Consider the following 20,274-nt stretch of genomic DNA (forward strand, 5'->3'; position numbering starts at 1 on the left):
GCTATTGAAATGTGTTTCTATTGTTTTAAGTTGACGTTTGCATAAAACTGTTGAATTTGATGAACTACATCCAATTTGTTTCAAGTGCGCCAAGTAAGGAACACATCGCGCAAGTAATGGACATTGCAAAAACCATGCGCCAAGTTAGGAACATAATGTGCCACACAAAGAGTTTCTCAAACTTGAAGAAATATTAGTTTTCGAGGTTCTCACTTATTTTACTTATATTCTATGGTAGTTGGGCACTGTGCAAACAATAGTATGATTTGACCGAACATTGAGTTTGTTATTCAACTTTTTATGCGCAATTTCCTGAACTGCGCCAAGTATTAGGTACATCTACGGTACTATAATAAATTAAAACAGATCGAAACCTCAATCAGAAGGGTCGTTTGAGGACTCGAAGGGAGGAAGAACTCCAGGAATGAAAATCATCCTGTAAGTAAAAATTTGACAAATTTATAAAAAAAAACGAAACATTTCTTCTGTGACCAAGATTGGAGAGTGACAATATTTTTGCTCAACATTATCGGAAAACGTGACAAACTTACTATAACTTTCCTCGACAGACTGACGCGACAAACCACTGCCTGGGGAGCGGGAAGGTGTTAAGCAACAGCACCTTTTGGACCAGATTCAGGTCTCTCACACGATGAAGCCAGACCTTCTTCTGGATCACCACGAACTTCTGGAACTTCTGGATCACCATGTCCCAGGTTTGCGCTATTGCCTCGCGAATGTTATTAGAGAATAGGATCCCGAGGACCCGGAGACGCTCCTTGGTGTGTAGCCATGGGACATTGATCCTCTGTCGTGACGTGTCTATCGCGATGGTCTTCCCCACGTTTAGTACAGACCGAACGCCTCGAACGCCTCTCTGACCCGCTCGATTTTGGAAAAGGAGGAAGTAATAACTGAGAAAGTGGAAGTGGAGAAAAGCTCTCTCTTCTGATCGGCATTTCGAGTGGAGCGGACGCGTCGTCGTGACCGTCCGCCTGTTTTAATCTGTTATTTGTTAATTATGTATTTTAATGTGTTAGATTAATAAAGTAATGTACACATATCCCCAAAATACAAAAGGTTTAAATTGAAAAATAGTATTTCAGTACTAATGCCAACCGTTACGAAGGATGATAACGAAGTTTATGTTGTTCGAGCGTAAACCTGCAAAAAAGAAAGCAATTAACGTAAAATCCAAACTTTATGCAAGAAAACTTCCACATACATTGTTTTGTAGAGCTTGCCACAATCTAAGCACTTCAGCACAGCCAGTGAATGTTCCTTCAAATGTTTTTTGTACCCATCCCAAGACTTTAATTTTCGATTACATGTTTCACACTCATAGATGGCACTCTTTATGTGAGAGTTTACCTGACAAGGAAATTGAGAAATAAAAATTAGTTCATCTAAAGCAGCAACAAAATCATTTTAATTACCATATGGTAGGTGTAGCTGCTGTGATTGACAAATCCTTTTCCGCACTGTGGACAGGTTAAAATTATGCGCCTCTCGTGACTCGTATTAATATGCCGTTTAAGATGAAATCTTTCCGTAAACTTCTTCGGACAATGTGGACAATCTAATTTCTTTAATTTTGCGTGCTGTCGACTTACATGTGAGACGTATTGACTTGTCATCAATCCACAATAAGGACATAGCCCAGCCGTTCTTTTTGTAGTACCACCATGGATAGGACAACTAGTAGACACAACGTACGGTTCACCGGAATATTTTTCCATCCACTCGGTATATAGCGAGGTTATAGAATCATCCGAGTCACTGCTATCCACTGGAATTCTATTTCCAATAGACCAGTTCGTTGAAGTTTCGCTATTACCCTTTATGCATTCACAATCCGTTGCCTGCGTCCTGTCTTCATAGGAACATATTGTACTTTCATCCTTATCGGTTCCGATAATTTTTTTGTCCAAAGCTTCTTTTATAGCTTCCTCGTACAGAGATGGCACGGAATAATCGGAATCATTACCATCCAATGCTTCAACATCGGGTTTCTGGTAGATTTCAGGGGGTTCCTCTTCTGTACACGGTGGATTCGCTATAACGCTTTGCGGAAAAGTGTTATCAATTTCCTCCGAAATCGGCTGCCCGCAAAACGAAGTAGAATCATTTGATTCCGAGTCGTCCAGTGCTATTATATCATCATCAGTTCGAGTAAAGCCAACAGATTCAGTAGTGTGGATGCCAGGGCTAGCGTCCTTTGCTGCAGCAGATGTTATTGTATCGTCCTTTCCAATCAAATTTATCATGGTGACGAGCTTCTTAAAAATGATATCATTATTCAAACACGTACGACGAAAATTCACCGCATAGTTGATTGCCGTACAACATTCATGACATATAGTGATTTCTTCACTCTTGGAAATCTGTAGAACACAACGAATTCTTCATTTACTTCGTATGATAAAAGCATACCATGAAAATAATAATACTTACCTCGATACCGGTACAGTATACCACATCCTCAAAAGTGAATCCTGTATTCAGTGTTTTCGACAATAATGTTAACCCATTTTGGCCTAAGCAAAAGCGACAAATCTTTCCTTTTTCAACCATGGTTGAGGCCAGCACTCTAACGTTTCACAATTTGTCTATAAAACGCTTTATTATAAGTAGTATTTATTATAAGTTCGATAAGATGCGAAAGTAATTCGAACCAAACATTCCGTTCGAACGGCTCGAACTTGTTTACAATGCGAAAAACTTCAGATTTCAACAAAGCTAAAAATGAAGCTGCGTTTACACAACGGAGCGAATCGGACCGCAGATCGACAACAGTTTGCACTAGTGGTGGACAAAATTGACATTCCGCCGGATTCAGTTCGGATTCGAAGCTCATTTCACCAATGGACCCGCTTTCACTCGAACGCTATGCCTGTTTGACAGTCCAGTGACTTCGCCATGTCACCATTTGTGACCAGTGTCTGCATTTTCACACTGGTCACCAATCGTGGTATGGCAAAATCACTGGATAGTCAAACGAATATGACGTTGGAGTAGCTGTGGGTTCGTTGGTGAAATGAGCTTGCTCATATCACTGAGCTGTCATTGTGTGGAATTTGCTGTACCTGGCATGTTAAGCATGAATTGAAAGTGATTCATGTGTCTTGATTTTAAGGCTGATTCGCACGTCGGCAAGTGGCAGGTTGCAGCATACCTATCCCGTGCAAATCAGGACCTAGCAAGTAGCTATAGCTAGTAAATATTTCAATTCTGAACTGCCAAAAACCGCCAAAACGGAAAGTGACATAAACTACCTCTCCAAGGCACACTACCAACCCGCCGGACGTTTTTAGGACGATATTTCGAGCTGCCTAGCGGGAAGAGGCACCATTATGCCAAACTGGATGCCAAAGCCAAATTTTGACAGCCCATTTACTTTGCCATGCCACCATTGGTGACCAGTGTGATAAGGCCATTCACTATTTGGTGAAATTTGGTTGACAGAAATTTAAATGTTTGCTGGTATCATGTAGATCCAGCAAAAGTCCCAGCAATCTGCCATGGAAAAACTTCCCGCTAGGCAGCTCGAAATATCGTTCTAAAAACGTCCTACGCACGAACAAACGTCCTACTTTTTTTGTATGGACATGTAACAAATGTGAACGTTTTTCGAGCAATCGTTCTGCTTCGTTCTACTCACCATACAAAACTGCTCGATGTTTGTGTCACGTAGGACGTTTTTTAGAACGATTTGCTCGTAATCGCCTAGCGGGTTGCTGTAACTACCCGGTTGACAAAAATTCTAATTTTTTGCAGCTGTCATGTAGTACCAGCAAGTTTTTCCATGGCAGATTGCTGGGACTCTTGCTGGAACTACATAGTACCAGCAACAATGTCAATTTCTGTCAACCGGGTACATGAGAGCTGCAAAAAATTTGAATTTTTGCCAACCGGGAAGTCTACAGACTTTTACCGGCCTGCTACACGAGCCGCAAACTCCAACCGCAAACTCAAAAACCGTATAAGCTTACGTCAAAATCTTTGCGGTTCGTGTAGCCGCGTTTTGCGGTACCAATTTTGTGAGCCACGCTACACGAGCCGCAAACTCAAAAACTTGGCGGCACAAAGAGGTTTTTGTTTTTGATTTTTCAGTTAACTCAAAAATCTTCCTTCAAAGCAAACAAGATCTTATTTCAATGCACACAAAAAGTAAAAGATGGATAATCTGTTGATGAGTGAAGTGTGGCTAACTACTAGTGTTGAGAAAGGAGCGAAAGAGCTGGCAACCACGCTCCGCTCCTCGAAAGGAGCGAAAAAATCGCTCCTCATTTGTGAGCGAAGCTAGCTCCAAAAAATGTTGCACGACATTCTCGCTCCTTTGCGCTCCTTTCGCTCCTTTCGCTCCTTTACGCTCCTTTCGCTCCTTTCGCTCCTTTTCGCTCCTTTTCGCTCCTTTCGCTACTTTTGCTCCTTTCATGCCTTTCGCTCAATGCGCTCGTTTCATTGCGCTCCCTCATACCCTCATCCTCATTTCGACAATTTGCTTTGTCCGTGCTGTCCGGTGCCGGGTTTGCACACCGTAATCGACTGTATTGTTCTATTCTTTTGTATGGCCGTCAGTGCTGTATCGTTATTTTTCATTACTTTTCGCGTTTGGGGGGACGAAACTTACGTTTTTTTCGACATACAGTCTGTTCTCGAGTTACGCGGTTCTCGACTTACGCGGATTCGGAGATACGCGGTTTTCAAAGTTTGACAGTAGATTGGGTTTATTACATCGATTTAAATTCCTGAGATGTACAACCACACGAATAAATATGTAAATTACACATTTGCATAACTTACGCTTTTTATTTCGTTTGTTGCAATTTATGTTGTTTGAATACGCTTGCATTGCATTCATATTAATGAACAAAGAAAATTTTTGAATATTCCATGATACATGTACACAAGAGCTCGATCTCTTAACTCCTAGTATAAACTATGTGTCAAGCAATATTCGAGATACGCGGAAATTCGAGATACGCGGATTTCTCTGGTCCCCATAATCCGCGTAACTCGGGAACAGACTGTACTGACGACTAATCTCACCGGTGTCGGTTCAATGCTATGCACTTGAATGCTTTGTTTAATTCTTTTGTATTGTCATGAAGTACGGTAGCACTGCTGCCATCGTGGTTAATCGTTATACAGTTATTGCTTTTCATAGATTTTGACATTGCTCACCTAGTTCGAATGACGTTTTTACAACATGTTCATGGTGTAGACACGGTATCGACCCCACTGGTACCCGTTTTAACTGTTATCGGTTTTCACACATTCCGCCAGCGCTCTACAACCAGGTCATAACAGAGCGCAAAGGAGCGGAAGGAGCGAAAGGAGCGAAAAGGAGCGAAAGGAGTAAAAAGGAGCGTAAGGAGCGAAAGGAGCGGAAAGGAGCGGAAAGGAGCAATAATGTCGTGCAACACTTTTCGGAGCTAGCCAGCTCGCTCCGCTCCTCTTGGTGAGCGAAATATGTCCACTCCGCTCTTCAAAAAGAGCAGATTTTCACAACACTACTAACTACCCTATCGCGGGTCATCGAGTTGAGTACCCAAAACTTGCAACAACGCAACAGGCAACGCAACAGGCGTATTGTGCGTAGGCAAGAAGATGGTAACCGTTTGCTGGACAATACTGTAGCAGAGCAAGCAAATGAAACTATAATTAACTTTCTTCGCATAAAGAAGGAAGATTTTGATGTTCTCAAGTTACATAAAAAGTGGTAGGATAAAATATTTTAATCTTTATCATTAACCGTCACCCGTTCAACCAAACCTAGATACGTAGACGTTCAACCGGACTACCCGGGTAGTCCATACATTTCGTATGGGAGACTCCGTTTTCCTGTGCTTAAGACTTAATAACTTTTTTTCTAGACGTCGGATCGATTTGAAATTTTTAGTGAAGATACTTGAAGGTGTTTCTCAAAATATTGTATAACATTTATAATTTTAAAAATTCATTAACTATGTTAATTTGAGGTTCCAAAAAATTTCACCCTTCACATCTATGACCCAAACCTGTGTAGCTTCAACATTTTAGATAGGAGTTTGCATTTTCTGTATTTCAGTATACATATCTTTGATCATTGAAGCTGAATTGCTTGAAATTTTCAGAAAATTATTCAATTTTTTTTCCAAAAGTGTTTTAGAAATGTTCAATGTTCAAGTAGGATTGTTTCATTCGAAAACACGAATTCGACAATTTAAATATTTATGCCTTACTTCTTCTTCTTCTTCTTGGCGTAACGACCTCTTGGTCATGCCTGCCCGTTAAGGGCTTACGAGACTTGTTTCCCTGTTGTACGTGGATAGTCAGTCCTCTCGTACAGGGGAGGGTCCGGTCTCGGTTGGGATTCGAACCCACGCCGTCGAGGTGGTGAGCCCCAACGCTCATGGGCCGATGTTCTAACCGGCGCTACCGCTCGGCTGTCGCCGACCCCAAAGTTATGCCTTACGTTTAGGTATAAAAATCTTAATCTAATATTAAATACAAGTATGCTTCACATCATTTTGTTCAGAAAATGTACGCCACAAACACGTATATTAATCCGCTTCTAATCGCCTATGTGTGTGATTCAAAGTACAACAAAAGCTGAGTAAAAGTGAGCGTTATGGAAAAACTCAATCCTTAGAATAGATAAAACCGAACAGACTTATAGAAGAATTACTAGGAACAGCATTTCTGACGAAAATAGAATTAAATAACGGACAAAACTCTGTTCCCAGTTGAAGCATGAAGATAGCATGAAGCGACTGTGAGTTTATTAATTTTTACGATATTTTATGCAATTTTCCAAAAAATTTCAAGTAGTTAAGTATCTACGAGCAAATACATCAGTACTAAAATACAGAAAAAGCAATCTTCTATGTCAAATATATGAACTACACAGATAAATGGTTGTAAATGTGTATGGTGAATTTTTTTGGAACCTCAAATTAACATACTTAATGAATTTTTAAAAATATAAAAATTATACAATATTTTTGGAAACACTCTCAAGTACCTTCACTGAAAATTTCAAATCGATCCGACGTCTAGATAAAAAGTTATTAAATCTTAAGTACAGGAAAACGGATTCTCCCATACAAAATGTATGGACTACCTGGGTAGTCCGTTTGAACGTTTGAGGGGTATCAACCGAAAAACGCAAATAAAAATTATTTAAATTCCTTGGAAAAATTTGTTTCTTTAGCAAAACGATAGAAAATGAGTTTTTCTAGGCATTCTAAAAATTTCATGCCGATACGTCAATCCAATCAAAAGTTAGAATAAAACAAAACTCCAAAAACTACCCGGGTAGGCGGTTGAACGGGTGACGGTTAAACTTTTTGAAACTTTTGGATAAAATCAGTTGGTGGGCCGGACTTTGCCGACCCCTGATCTATAGTGAATTTATAATTGATATTCTAGCTATAAAATAACAAAATATTACTGTAGCTGCAAAATAAACACGTAAATTTATCAGCATATGTTCGATTATTTTGTTTTTGAGATTTGTTATGTTTACATTTATTTCTTCTTCATCTTCTTCTTCTGGCGCATTTGAGTTTGCGGTTAGCTGCCAAAAACTTCGCGGGTGCAGTTTTCAGCTCACGGAGCTGAAAAGTTTCTGACGCAAACTTTTCGGTTGTTCCCCTCTTTGCGCCGCAAAGTTTTTGAGTGTGCGGGTCGTGTAGCGGGGCCCTTATACCGGTATTTTACATACAGTTTTTCCATTGGACATTAAGTAAATTGATATTTTTGCAAAAATGCATTAATTAAAAGACATGGGTGAGAGTCCTTCCGTTTTCTCAACGATCTCAAAAGTTACGTCTCAATCCCGCTGTAGCCACTGGGAATGATGAATTTGAAGCTGGTGTTTCTCTAGCATCGCTCTGCAAGTAAAAAACTGTTTCATTAGAACTAAAGCCCAGGAGGCAGAAAATGTCACGCGTGACATAAAAATGTTGTATACCCCGCGCAATTAGCGCGCAATTGGCGCGCAATGTAACACCCAGGAGGCAGAAAATGTCACGCGTGACATAAAAATGTTGTATACCCCGCGCAATTAGCGCGCAATTGGCGCGCAATGTAACAGCTAATTGCGCGGGTCTGAGTTACCCTCGTGAGCGATTTTGCGCATGCGCATGGATTAGAAATGGCGGCCCCCGAGTACCCTGTATAGTGATGGTCATCATGCAAACATAAGTCCGCCAGTTCCGTAATATTTTTATCAATATATATTTATTGAGGATTATCATAGATTAACGACACTGCTTAAGACTATTTTAAATGATAAAGTTCACTTAACATCACGACACTACACACCACACTTGCACACTAGGGAATATCGATATCTAGCATATCTTCTGATGCACATCCGAGCAGCGGGATCGGGATCCAAAACAAACTTCCGACGGAAGATGCTCTAGAAATGAAAATAGAGAGGAAATCAGTTATTATTGGTGTTTATAGGCAATAAGTGATGAAATACTCATCTTGTTTTGTTTTCCATCGATGAATTCTGCGAGATCGGATCGGACGCCAGCAGCAGCAGTACCTCTCCATGCGGAAGAGTAGCGATGTAAACAACACTACATTTTCCATTTTTGGGCTGAATATGAGCCGTAGACGAAACACATACACAATATCTTCAGTCTTATCTGTAAAGTTCACTAAATAACACTGAAAACATCACTATTTTACGCACTTTATTATCACTGCACTCGACGCGTACGAAGCGGTCCCGGCGGCTGCCATCACTGAACGCTCCCCTGACAGCTTGACTGTGAGCTTGGGTTTGAGACTATGGTGGTCAAAAATAAGTGTGATCGTTGAACAAAAAACGCGTGAGACGAAAATTTATCTGCCCTAAAATTTTTTAAATTTGATAATGTTTTTTTGTACGTGGTTGAGGTTTCGCCTGTTCAACAATTGCATGAAAAATCGGTGACAAAAATAATTTTTCCACCCGCAATAATTTTGTCCATGGAACAACCAAATCCCATAATAATGAAGACTGTTTGGCTTGGCATGGAGTGATTGAAAATCTGGTCGAAGTGTGAATTTGGTTATAATGTTTATTTTCAAATAAATGGATGGAAATCATATTGAAAACGATGGAATCGAAAGCATAATCTCTTTTCTATGTTTATTTACGTTGTAAAATGTGCTGAAATCATATCAAGTGCATTATGGATATGCTTTTTAAGTACGTTTAATCTGATTAGTTTTATAATAAGTTTGAAATTGAACCAACTAAGTTTGAATGACCAACAAGGTCATTGATCAAATCGACATTATTTCTTTAAGTTTTGCAAAAATGAAAACTATTTCAAAAATTGACTAAGTCCCAAAAGAGTGAGTACGAAAGTCCGGGGTCGAAGGTGGGAGTAGGATGGCCTGCTGAGGTTATCAACGGTGTTGCACATCGTTTGAAAAGTGTGGGCCAATTAGGGGTGGAAACGGATGGAGACGGGAGAAACGTAGACGTGACATGGAATTTTGAGTTCCCGCTGCCACCAGGGTCGTACAAATCACGTAACGCCCCGGTGGCAAAATCAGCATGCTTTCTCATTCTGGCGGAATCAATTGTCAATTGAACAGAATGAGAAAGTATGCTGATTTTGCCACCGGGGCGGACTGATAAAAAACACACTTGAAAGAACATCCACTGAGTACACTCAAATGCGACGAATGTGGCAAGCTCTTGGGAGAAAGATGGGAACTGGGACTGCAATGCCCTCTTTTCGTGCGATTTCTCTTTTTCACACAGATTTTAAGATGTTGGTGAGAATTTTGAAGTTACGGGTCGATGGCATCATCATGGCCAAGTGGCAGATAATTTCCCCAGCCCAAAAATGCAGTTGCAAAACATTTTTCAAGCTGTTCTCTCGGTTAAGGAGAAAATTCTGGATCTGAAGAGGAGGAAGAACAGTGACTAGATCGTTTCTTTCGACCTCCCGCAGGCGTTTGACCGCGTCGACCGAGAATTCCTGCGGACGACCATGACCTCCCTGGAATTCAATCCCCGGCTTGTTGGGCTTCTCAGGTCATTCTCTTCCTTCCTTATCCAAAGTTCCGTCATACAAGGCGATCTTATTTCCATGCATCTGTTTGTCCTTTACCTTCATCCCCTTACTACTAAGCACGAAACGAGGATCCACGTCCCATGGCTACACACCGAGGAGCGCCTCCGGCTTCTCGCGATCCAATGTTCTCCAATAAAATCCGCGAGGCCATGACCTACAACTGAGACGTGGTGATCCAAAAGTTCCAGCAGTTAGTCTGGCTTCATCGTGTGAGAGACTTGAATCTGGCTCAGAAGGTGCTGCTGCTTAACACCTTCCTGCTCCCCAGGATGGGATCGTCGGTATGTGGCCCTCGGCAGCAGGACTAGCGTTGCCACTAGACCGCTGTGGTCTAAACCTTCACATCCCCATTATCACCACACAAGCGCTGCTAACCAACAGGTACCTTGCGAAGCAGGGTTGTTTGGTGATCAGGTCCGAGCATATCACTAATGCTGGGAACCCTCCCGACTAACTGCAGGAGGCTGACGTCAGCACAACGTTCCGCCCTGTACTTGCTGGCAAAGGGAAAGATATTACACGGGGAGCTTCTTTTCCGAGCCGGCAGAGCCGACACACCAACCGCTGTTGTTGACCATGGAGCACAAGTTTGCAGCATACCCAGTTAGCAGCAAGTTGTGTTAGCGTGGGACATCCTGCAGACGCGACTACAACAAGTTGCTCCAGGGTACCATTCATCCATGTCATGTTCCTTGTAAATCAATGTGTATGTAAAAAAAATCCTCTGTTTCCCGTCCAACATGTAAAATGATTAAATAGTATGTAAGAAAAATTTTGTACACGCTTAAATAAATGTTTTTTATAAACAAAAATCTATGTTTTTTTCACGCAGCATGATATCGTCGTTGATGTTTCTCAAGTGTCGTCCTGTAACAAAAGATTTAACGTTTTTATCACAATTGATGTCAAGTTCCACGATTAAAATATTTCTTACGTCGTCTTAAACAGCTTATCGCAATGCGGGCAAGAATGTACTGTTAACGAATGTTGTTTTAGATGTTTGTTATATCCATCAATAGATTTGAACTTCCTGTGGCATGTTTCGCACTCATATACGTCGCTTTTCCCGTGGGAATTTTTCTGAAAGTGTGAATTATGGCGGACAATATTTAAGAATAACGGAGATTAGCGTGATAAAAGTTCAAACATAAGTACTTACTATATGATAAAAGTGACTGCTATGATTAGTGAATCCTTGTCCGCAGTGTTCGCATGTGAGAATTATGCGCTTCTCGTGCCATGTATTGATGTGTAGTTTGCGAGTAAAGTTATCTTTAAACTTTTTTGGACAATGTGTACAAGCGAAATTTTTTTCATGATTATGCGACCTATTTAAGTGGTTCGTTAATTCGCGGAACTGAAGCCCACATATGGGACACAGATGAGATATATTATCTAAGTTCGGCTTCGCTTTCGCTTTTTCTGTACCCTCCATAACTTCCTCATATAGCGAACGCATGGAATCATCAGATGCATTGCCATCCGATGAAACTTGATTATGTTCTACTGGATTAGGCACAATGACTCGTTCAGTCTCTTCAACGACGCTCGTCGGGGTCTCCCTTATTCCACTATCTTCGGTAGAATGTTTTAAACGATGTACACTTGAATCGGCTAACAGTTTATCACTTAAGGCTTCTGACATAGCTTCGCCGTAGAGAGAAGGCATCGAATCATCAGAATCGCTAAATTGAATATAATTATTCTCGTTTACCATGTTCGGGAACTCTTTTGTAATAATGTTTCCTGAAGCACATTGTTCGTCGACAGCATACAATTCGCAAGCAATTGCACCCTTGGGCGTTACTTGCAAACTTTCCCCATGGAGAGATAGTATAGAGTCATTTGAGTCGGAATCGTCCAGTGTAACAACGCCCGCATCATCACACGCATTTTCCGGCTTATATGCATTTTTGCTATGTTGGCTTATGCTATCCATTTGGATTGAACAGCTCATTGTTTTTCCTTGGTCTTGGAGGTGTTTGTCTGGACCACTCTTATCGAGTACAGCAATAAGCCTTTTGAATGTTACATCGTTATTCAAACAGTTGCGCCGATAACTAACCGAATTCTTTATCGTTATACAGCATTCAAGGCAAATAGCATATGCTGCAGTGGTTTCTGCTTCCGAGAACTGCAAAACATAAGGAAATAGAGCTGTAAGGATTTCAACAGCCACGCTAAGCAACCCCAACGGCAAGCGCCAACCTGTATGCCAGTATAATGTAGAACGTCCTGTACAGTAAAGTCAGAACTTGTTGCTTTCCGTAAATCCATCAACCCATCCCGGCGTAAGCAAAAGCGGCAAATTTTTCCTAATCTAATCACACTGAACGCCATAGAAGTAAAATGTACTTTCTTTCTTACTACTTTAAGTAGATTGTATTGAGATAAATTCTCTCAATGATTTTAATAACTAGAACCGTACAGGTAAAAAGGATAGCACAAACAATCATATCAACGACACAAGAGATTTGTTTACCATCAACAATGTTTGACAAAACGACGAATTGTCAAAATGTTGAAAAAAATCTCAATCAATATTAAGCTGCGTATACACAACTTATTTGAGGGAAAGTGACAATAGAGGTAAAAATGATCGATTTATGGAAATGTTTATTGGTTTATTGGATTATTAGCAATGTATGCGAGCATAGTGTTCTTATGCACTGCTTTACGAAGCATGATATCGTTGTTCGTGTTTCTCAAATGTCGCCCTGAAAGAAAAAAAAAATATTTCAATTTATTCTTGGTTTACAAAACAACAAAGAAAAGATCTTTTCTTTTGACCAAAAGAGATCAAAGAAGACTCGAGTCTTACATCGTCTTAAAAAGCTTATCACAATGCGAACAAGGATAAGCTGTTAACGAATGTTCTTTTAGATGTTTTCTGTATCCATCAATAGATTTGAACTTTCTGTGGCATGTTTTGCATTCGTAAACATTGCTCTTTCCGTGCGAGTTTTTCTGAAACCATGTAAATTCGCTATTAAATTAGCTTTACTTATTAGAAACCAAATCGATTCTTCTTACCATGTGGTAAAAATGACTGTTACGGTTGGTGAAACCTTTTCCGCACTGTTCACAGGTTAAAATTACGCGTTTATCGTGCCAAGTATTCATATGTCTTTTGAGAAAGTATGACTCTGTGAATTTTTGCGGACAATTAGGACAACTGTATTGCCTTTCTTTTCGGTGTGTCCTTTTCAAATGGTTGATTATATTACGTGACAGAACACCGCATAGTGGACACAGTTGGTCATGTTCACACTTTTTTCTTGCTTTCCTTCTAGAGGTGATTCTGTTCTTTTTATCTACCGGAACAGCTGTTGCTGTTTGCATAGCGGCTTCGTAAAGAGAAGGTAAAGAGTCGTCTGATGTATTGCCATCTGGTGATGTTTGGTTCAGCCATACTGAACCATTAACAGCATCTTTTGCATTTTCGTCGCTAACAAAATTATTGTTCCGCAATCTTTCAGGTCGCTTGTTGGTTGTAAGTGCAGGTTGGTGGTTTGGTGCTAAACTAGTACTTGATACGGACTTCAACGTCAAATTCTCCTCATTTTGTATAATGTTATCATAATCGATGGTAATAGAATCATCGGAATCTAATGCCACTGCTGTTGCTTTAGCTTCACTCCAAGCTATTGCTTCAGTTTCACTGTGTTGGCTACCGCTTTCAATTGTTTCCGAAGAATCAGCTACCTTAACGTTAATTTTGATTACTTTCATTCTAGGACTTGCCAAGAGTACCGCTAAGATCTTTTGGAAGATGATATCAGTTCGCAAGCAGGTACGTCGAAAGTTGGCCGAGTATTTTATTGCTCCCATGCACTGGTAACAAATAGACAATGGTAGTTTATCCTTTCCGGCATTCTAAAAGTATCAATAATACGATTAATATGCTTCTCAATCAATTAACCACGGAATAATAGACTGACCAAAATGCCGGTATGATATGTCACATCCTCGACCGAGAAACCAGTAGTTAGAGCTTCACGCAAATCCATTAGTCCTTCTTGGCGTAAACAAAAGCGACAAAGCCTTTGTATTTCTTCGATTCTTGTTGCCATGACCGACAATATCGCACACACCTTATTTTCCGTACGAGTATTTAACTGAACAAAACTGTTTTATATCTATTCATCGCAACATGTGCCAACAACGAATGTTTTATTTACATTCTATAATCGAATCCAAAGACAAGATTGTCAAGCCTCATTAAAAACAAAGGTGACCTCATAGAATATCAGTAGGATCCAAGATTACTAGAACTAGAGGTTGGGTCACACAGCTTTTCATGTCTCTTTACCTTGTTCGTAGTGATGACCATAACCATAATAAAGAACCTATTTTGAGGTTAGAATTGCCGGGTGTTGTAGATACAAAGATAGGTGTTTGCCTTAAAGTTCCAATAAAATAGTTTTTCTGATACAGGAATCATATGGTTGGTAGCAGTCGATCAGTATAAATGTGTTTTATATCCTGGTTTAGCTGTTTTTTGTTACAGAATTGAGTTCAAAGTTCATTACGAATGTTTTTTTTGGGTATCATACATTCCAAGATGGCTCTATGCTTATCTGTCAAATCGCTCCACATAAACCAACCTTGGGAGTAACCTTGGTAGGATGAGGTGTTCAACCTGTGGTCACAGCTTTGCGCAACCGCATGCGGTCGTATAAGTATAATAAGTAGGAGATGACGAAGAAATATATACCTCCTACGGCGAGGCAAAATATCGTCATTGTCCGTTTAACCTTCAGGTCTACGACCAAAAATACCTACGTTAACATACGACCGCCTACCCGGGTAGGCCATACGTTTTGTATGGGGGTTTGCATTTTGCTGTGCTTCAAAGCTAATATCTTTTGTTCTAGATGCCGTAGTGAGTTGAAATGTTCAGTAATGATACTTAAGAATGTTTTCTAACACATCCCATTCAAATAATAATATTAAAAATTTGATAAGTAAGTAATTTTTTCATTCAAATATATTTTATCCCATGGATCTACAATCGCCAACTCTGTAAACCATACATTTTCAATAAGTTATTGTGTTTGTTTACCCGTCTTAAGTTTCTGGTGAAGTAACTTCTTGGTGCCTTCAACATTTTTGCTTATAAATTGAAATTTCAACGATGTAGAAATATTTTTCTATTAAATTTTACGTTTTGGAAATGTTCATGTTCCTCAGTAAATTCAGTGGCATATCTGGAGGAAATTCTTCATTATACATTGTTACATCTGATATTTAAGCCTTAACATTTTAAAACTTAGCTCATACACATAAATTCGATCGTTTTGTTTCAAACGATAACAGTTTCTTTTGTATTTAATTCAACCCGTTGCATCATGATTTTCTTGCAATTAAAAAATTATTATTTTGTGTAGCAAATGATGAAAGTTCACCTAAAATGCTTTCGATGCCGCTGTGTGGTCCAAAATATAGCATAATTTGCATATTTGTAGATCGTCTTCGAGTTTATCTCATTACTAATTGTTCGAGGAGTTCGAGGAGTGAAACAGTCTTTCATAGTATGTCTTAGATAAATTTGGATTGTTTTCAATATAAATATAAAAAGAAAAACCCGAGGGGCACCTCCATTCACCTACTGGTGGTTTGTCTTGGTACAGAAAAATATAAACTCTCGTACAAAACGTATGATTTACCCGGGTAGGCGGTTGTAGATTTAAGGGGTATAAATCGAAAAATGGTGTAAAAAAATACTTAGAATAAAAATAAAAAGTCGGTTTTCGGCAGAATGATAGAGAACATGTTGCTTGAGGCATTCCAGGAATTTCGAGTCGATATAACCGTTCAATTCGAAGTAATTGCAAAATAAAAGGGGAAAACTTACCCAGGTAGGCGGTTGTAGATCTGAAGGTTAAGTTTGTTTTCTCAGTGAATTTCAAATACAGTCTGTTCTCGAGTTACGCGGTTCTCGACTTACGCGGATTCGGAGATACGCGGTTTTCAAAATTTGACAGTAGATTGGGTTTATTACATCGATTTAAATTCCTGAGATCTACAACCACACGAATAAATGTGTAAATTACACATTTGCATAACTTACGCTTTTTATTTCGTTTGCTGCAATTTATGTAGTTTGAATACGCTTGCATTGCATTCATATTAATGGACAAAGAAAAATTTTGAATATTCTATGATACATGTACACAAGAGCTCGATCTCCTAACTCCTAGTATAAACTATGTGTCAAGCAATATTCGAGATACGCGGAAATTCGAGATACGCGGATTTCTGTGGAACGCAAAAACCGCGTAACTCGGGAACAGACTGTATAGAAGCGCCAAACTCACTCAGGGTGCATAAAATACATAGCCTAACAAATATCATGCATTACTACCTCAAAATTCAACAACAAATTTTCGCCGAGTTTGCGCCCCAATGTGTTACATATTTCCACATAATCCCCTACTTCTGTCGCGCTTGGCTTGCGCGATTGTACTGCCGAAACTGGGCTACTTTGAAACGGGACGTCGCGCTGCAGTGTGGACCCCCCGTCCCGTTTCAAAAGTAGCCCAGTTTCGGCAGAACAATCGCGCAAGCCAAGCGCGACAGAGGTAGGGGAGTATGTGGAAATATGTATCACATTGGGGCGCAAAGTCGGCTAAATTTTTTTGATGAATTTTGAGGTAGTAATGCATGATATTTATTTAGCTGCGTATTTTATGCACCCTGAGTGAGTTTGGCGCTTTTACATTTGAAATCCACTGAGAAAACAAACTTAAACAGACAACGACTTTATTTTGCCCCACCGTAGAAGGTATATATTTCTCCGTCTTCTCCTACTTGTTGAAGAGCAGTTTGTTTACGTTTCGGCACCCGAAAAAACTTTGGAAAAAATATCAATTAAAACTGAGTTTGATAACTGAATTACATTTGTGAAGGCTAGAAATAAGTAGTGCAACGAAAAATCCTATGTTTCGTGAAGAATATTGCTCGTTTTGTACGCGTTTGTGTTTCGGCTTGTTTACGTTTTGTCCAGCTGTCGGTTTGTTTACGTTTCGAATTGACATTTGACAAGAGCTAGCGCGACGTCGCGTTTTTCGCTGTTTCTACACTAGCATCGTCTAGCGCGATTTGTGCGACATTTTTTTTATATGGAGTTCAGCCGTCTGTAACGCGACGTCACTCGGGGACCACACTACAGCGCGACGTCCCGTCACGAAACGCGACGTCGCCTGACAGGCGGCCGAACTCCATACAAAAAAAATGTCGCACAAATCACGCTAGTGTAGAAACAGCGAAAAACGCGACGTCGCGCTAGCTCTTGTCAAATGTCAATTCGAAACGTAAACAAACCGACAGCTGGACAAAACGTAAACAAGCCGAAACACAAACGCGTACAAAACGAGCAATATTCTTCACGAAACATCGGATTTTTCGTTTTATCACTTATTTCTAGCCTTCACAAATCTAATTCAGTAATCAAACTCCGTTTTAATTGATAGTTTTACCAAAGTTTTTTCGGGTGCCGAAACGTAAACAAACTGCTCTTCAACAAGTAGGAGATGATGTGGAAATATATACCTTCTACGGCGGGCCAAAATGTCGTCGTTGTTTGTTTAAGTTAGTTTTCTCAGTGAATTTCAAATGTGGAAGCGCCAAACTCACTCAGGGTGCATAAAATACGCAGCTAAACAAATATCATGCATTACTACCTCAAAATTCAATAAAAAATTTTAGCCGAGTTTGCGCCCCAATGTGATACATATTTCCACATACTCTCCTACCTCTGTCGCGCTTGACTTGCGCGATTGTTCTGCCGAAACTGGGCTACTTTTGAAACGGGACGTCGCGCTGCAGTGTGGACCCCGAGTCACGTTTCGTGACGGGACGTCGCGCTGTAGTGTGGACCCCGAGTGATATAAATTCCCTCATACTCCCCTACCTCTGTCGCGCTTGGCTTGCGCGATTGTTCTGCCGAAACTGGGTTACTTTTGAAACGGGACGTCGCACTGCAGTGTGGACCCCGTGTAAGGATATATTCAGGTTTTGTTTCATTTGCGAAACGTTTGCTCAACCCTGTTCAAAATTATGCTACCTGGTCATTTCTACACTCCTTGAATATTTGGTCAACAATGCGCGGTGCTGACGTTTTATTATCGGCGCTCAACATCACTGCAACATAGAGGAAAACAACTCACTGGTTCGTACGTGTGGTATTGTTATTTAAAAAAAGGAGTGAATTTTAAGCGTACTTAATTTTCCTGCATACAGTTCAATGGAGAGACGAGTTACAGTTATAGAAAAAATATGTCGCTTTTGCTTAGGCCAAGAAGGATTGATAACTTTGCGGGAAGCTACCGCCACTCTCTTCTCAATTCAGGATGTGATACTTTACACCGGTATACAGGTTAGTTTTCTAGTTATTTCTTAACCATTAACAGGTAACGTTATCATGTTTGTGTTTGCTTTTTTTATAGATATCATGCGTTAGACTGCCGTACGTTATTTGCGATAAATGTCGCACCACAATCACCAGCTCCATCCAATTTCGGCGCGCGTGCATGAAGAGTAATAACACGTTCAAAAGGGTTGTTGAAATGCTCAAGACTAATATGCTGGATGATTTGAATAATCTGGAAACAAGATCTGTTATTTCCCCAATCGATATAATCAACGCACACATAACTGGGCCATCTCACGATAGCAAACCCGATCCTATGCCTTCGCTTCACATCGGACCGACAGGGAAATCTACAAACAATGCAGTTGGTTCGAAGTTATATACCGATACTATCAACGAACACACAATGGGGCCATCTCAATATGATAATGAAATTGTAGTACTAGACGACAGCGACTCCGAAATTATACCATCTCTCCACATCAAAACGACAGAGAAACCTACAAACAATGCAGATGGTTCCCAGTCATATCCCGAGAGCATATGTAATTCTTCCAGAAATAACATGAACGGTAGTCTGACGAATATTTCAAGTGCTGAAATGGAGTGTAAAATTAACCGGCAGGCCGAAGAATCCAACATAGAACCATTGGATGGCAATGATTCCGATTATTCCGTGACTTCTTTGTTTGGCGAAGCTATGCAGGAAATATCGGTGATCGAAACCGAAAGTGCTGAAAGCGCAAAATGCCCCACCGAAGAGAGTGGATATTTTCGGACGTCCAGTGTAGCATGCGAAGAGACACAAACCGTTATCGAAAGCAATATGGTGGAATCAAATGCAATGCTGCCTGACGGCTCTGATTCTGATGATTCAGTTGTTTCTCTGTACAAGGAAGTTGTGGGAAACAAACATTCCAAAGCATCAAGTGCGTGCCAAAAAGAGAAAGGTTTAAAATCTAATGAAAAGCAACTATGTTTCATTTGCGGTATTTTGCAACGGGATTTAAACAACCATATGAAAATGAGTCATATCAAAACTAAGAAATTCTCATGTCCACATTGTCCGAAAGGATTTGTACGAAAATTCGAAGTGTTGCTACACATAAACACGTCACATAAGAAAAATATTACTTATAGCTGTGAGCATTGCGGTAAAGGATTTACCAATCGTAATAGTCATTACTATCATGTGGTATGTTCTTACAGTTTTTACAATTTCATTGGATATTGCTTTAATGAAAAAAAAAAATTTTAGGTAAATTCTCATCGGAAGAGTGCCCTTCACGAATGTAAAATATGCCACCGGAAACTGAAGTCTTGGGATGGATACAAGAAACATCTTAAAACACACTCATTAACATCACACCCGTGTCCAGATTGCGATAAGCTCTTCAAAACAACGTAAGTTTTATCTATCAGTTTTTTCAAATGTATCTACCGCAGCAAATGATTTACCATTTTGTTTTACAGAGCAACTCTTGAAAAACACAAAACACTCTATCATGCATCATAAACGTGCTGAATTTTCGCAGTGTGACGAAAAGAGAACTTTGCTAAGCTCTGTTATTGCTTTCCGCAATTGCTGGAATTATGTCTATCAATAAAGCATAGATCAACTGAAAATCAAAACGGTAGTGGATATAATTTGGTAAAATCCCAAATGAAGCCCTCCCGGCGCCGCATCGTCTTAATTTTTTCCACGTTTGCGCCTGAAAGTTATGCAATAGGTAGTACATCAATTCAGTTTGAATATTTGAACCGTTGATTTTCCGTTAGAAGCTGTAATGATTTGAACTAATCGGTTAAACTGAGCAAGATGGA

General features: G+C 40.0%; 3 protein-coding genes across 4 annotated transcripts; 1 reads left to right on the forward strand and 2 right to left on the reverse strand.

Moving 5' to 3' along the window:
- Positions 1-1,079: 1,079 nt before the first annotated feature.
- On the reverse strand, positions 1,080-2,696 carry LOC131293585 (zinc finger protein 26-like). The gene is made up of 4 exons (XM_058321664.1): positions 2,455-2,696; positions 1,437-2,384; positions 1,226-1,371; positions 1,080-1,164 (listed from the first exon to the last, which is right to left on the reverse strand). The coding sequence occupies exons 1-4, from the start codon at positions 2,572-2,574 to the stop codon at positions 1,122-1,124; spliced, it is 1,257 nt and encodes a 418-aa protein (XP_058177647.1). The 5' UTR covers positions 2,575-2,696; the 3' UTR covers positions 1,080-1,121.
- Positions 2,697-10,913: 8,217 nt separating this feature from the next.
- Positions 10,914-15,952, reverse strand: LOC131289754 (zinc finger protein 337-like). 2 transcript variants are annotated; one of them, XM_058319074.1, is made up of 4 exons: positions 15,934-15,952; positions 12,285-12,391; positions 11,236-12,210; positions 10,914-11,156 (listed from the first exon to the last, which is right to left on the reverse strand). In XM_058319074.1, exons 2-4 carry the CDS (start codon positions 12,351-12,353, stop codon positions 11,007-11,009), a joined length of 1,194 nt encoding a protein of 397 aa, XP_058175057.1. In that variant the 5' UTR covers positions 12,354-12,391; positions 15,934-15,952; the 3' UTR covers positions 10,914-11,006. The 2 variants fall into 2 exon arrangements, with proteins under 2 accessions (XP_058175057.1, XP_058175049.1); XM_058319066.1 differs by lacking the exon at positions 15,934-15,952 and having other exon boundaries at positions 12,285-12,543.
- A 3,045-nt stretch (positions 15,953-18,997) lies between these two features.
- On the forward strand, positions 18,998-20,063 carry LOC131281630 (transcriptional repressor CTCF-like). Its single transcript, XM_058310974.1, has 3 exons — positions 18,998-19,645; positions 19,709-19,854; positions 19,924-20,063. The coding sequence occupies exons 1-3, from the start codon at positions 19,016-19,018 to the stop codon at positions 19,964-19,966; spliced, it is 819 nt and encodes a 272-aa protein (XP_058166957.1). The 5' UTR covers positions 18,998-19,015; the 3' UTR covers positions 19,967-20,063.
- The last annotated feature ends 211 nt before the right edge of the window (positions 20,064-20,274 follow it).

This window comes from Anopheles ziemanni, chromosome 2 (assembly GCF_943734765.1).
Source record: "Anopheles ziemanni chromosome 2, idAnoZiCoDA_A2_x.2, whole genome shotgun sequence".
NCBI classification, from domain to species: Eukaryota; Metazoa; Arthropoda; class Insecta; order Diptera; family Culicidae; genus Anopheles; species Anopheles ziemanni.